This window comes from Salvelinus sp. IW2-2015, linkage group LG19 (assembly GCF_002910315.2).
Source record: "Salvelinus sp. IW2-2015 linkage group LG19, ASM291031v2, whole genome shotgun sequence".
In the NCBI taxonomy this organism is placed as follows: domain Eukaryota; kingdom Metazoa; phylum Chordata; class Actinopteri; order Salmoniformes; family Salmonidae; genus Salvelinus; species Salvelinus sp. IW2-2015.
The window spans coordinates 8523168-8524988 of NC_036859.1; the positions used below are offsets into that span (position 1 = coordinate 8523168).

General features: G+C 44.6%; 1 protein-coding gene across 1 annotated transcript in view; it reads right to left on the bottom strand.

Annotated features, from left to right (window-relative positions):
- LOC111979565 (phosphatidylinositol 4-phosphate 5-kinase type-1 gamma-like) overlaps positions 1 to 1821 on the bottom strand; it is a 21032-nt gene that overhangs the window by 2151 nt on the left and 17060 nt on the right. Inside the window, exons 5-9 of the mRNA XM_070449099.1 lie at positions 1739 to 1815; positions 1579 to 1627; positions 873 to 957; positions 543 to 701; positions 216 to 345 (exon numbers count right to left, since the gene is read on the bottom strand). Of these exons, the coding sequence (XP_070305200.1) occupies positions 216 to 345; positions 543 to 701; positions 873 to 957; positions 1579 to 1627; positions 1739 to 1815 (500 nt within the window). The remainder of the gene's footprint in view (positions 1 to 215; positions 346 to 542; positions 702 to 872; positions 958 to 1578; positions 1628 to 1738; positions 1816 to 1821) is intronic.

Sequence of the window (1821 nt, forward strand, 5' to 3'; positions counted from 1 at the left end):
AATGACTCCAACCTAAGTGTATGTAAACTTCCGACTTCAACTGTATGTGTATGCGACCAATAAAATACAATTCAATTTGATTTAATATTTGCAACAGGAGTTTGATTTTGGCCACTGTGTCAATTCACTTACTTCTAAATACTGCACCTTCCCGTTAGAGAATGAGCTAGCTTGCTGCTGCTGCGGTCGTTCTCTAGTATTGTGTGTGTGTGTACCTGAAGCGTGGGTGTTCTGGTGTGTCAAACGGTGTGGTAGGGAGAGAGTTGTTGGAGGAGAGAGTGGTCGCAATGGATGCTGTGGTCGCATCCTCAAAAGACGGAGGAGTATGGGGATGCTCTCTCAGACCTGAGAGGAGAGAAGAGAGAAATGATTGTGATAGAGTATTAGTAATCTACCACCACAGCATGACACTTCACCTAAATAGCCGTGTGGAGAAAAAGCTAATGGTCCTCAAATGCTTGTCGGCCATTTTGGCTCATACAGGAGAGACAGTTTCCTTAGGTCAGCCTCTGTATAGATATGGAGTGTGGTAACCGTCTTACCGTCCTCCTCCAGCAGAGGGAAGCCACGAGCCCCTCTGAGGTGCAGGTCTTCGTTCTCCTGGTTCTCCTCTCTCTCTACGGAAAGCTGTGTTTGGACACTGTTTTTGGGTGCGGGCAGAGCCCCCCCCCGCCCTCTCTTGGAGGGAGAAGACCTCAGGGCTGGAMGGGAGGAGAGGCAAGAAAAAGAGGGTGGAGATGGATGAGAGAGAAAAGAGAAAGCAGTCAAGAGGTAAACTCAATGAATCGATTACTCAATCTCGATATGTAGATTGTGAGCTGAAATATCAAATAAAACAGTTGTTGCATGTCGTGTAATGTGTTCCTACTCACAGCAGCTCTTTCTAAAGACGGTGGTGCTGCAGAACTTGTAGAACCTGTCTGCATAGAAACTGGGCCTGTGGACAGACACTGTGTCCTGAGAGAGATAGAGAGAAGGGGAAACCATCTCAGCAAACAAACCATCAAACACATCTGCACAGTCAGGTTTAGGGAATTATTGAAATGGGAGAGTTAGTCCATGTCACCTTTTCAAACGTCTAGTCTAAAATAATAACCTACTAGCCATTCTCAGTACCAGACTAACGTTCCATCCATAGGTTACTCCTTAAAGGTTTAAGGACACGTTTTCTGTCTATATGCTGTTGACTGTCTGTGTTGAATTATGCAGCTGTAAGTAGAGCAGCTCGTCACCGGGCCTGTGTAAGCCTAGGAAAGGTGCCGAAGTCTGAGGACTAGACTGCAGGTTGGCATTTATTGTCATAAATCTTGCCCTGGAGGCACCTCTGTAGAGTAGTCACCAGCTGGCACAGCCACAATGTCATAAAATCCGATTTTAAACCTAACCCTAACCTTAACCACACTGCTTACCCTAATGCCTTAAATTAAGAAAAGAAAAGCTCATTTTTGTTTTTATGATTTGTTTTTTCTCGATATAGACAATTTTGACTTTGCAGCTGGCCCATCTAACAGAAATCGCTCAGTTCTGCCTCCAAGGTAAGACTCATGACAATAAARGACAACCTGCAACTGGACTCACCCCGTCACTGATCAGAGACTTCCACGAGTGCTCCAGTTTCTTGATTAGCCTGCAGGACAAGAAAAATAACTCAATAATTCATACATCATTAAATTAGTACTGGTCCTTTTGATTAGCAGGACATCAGTAATAACTCAATGAGTGATTTGGTGGAATTGACCTGTAGGACTGCAGGATGTCGATGATTCCAATAAAGAGAAGGAGTTGTTCTCCTTTACCATCCACAGCAGGAATACCACCCAT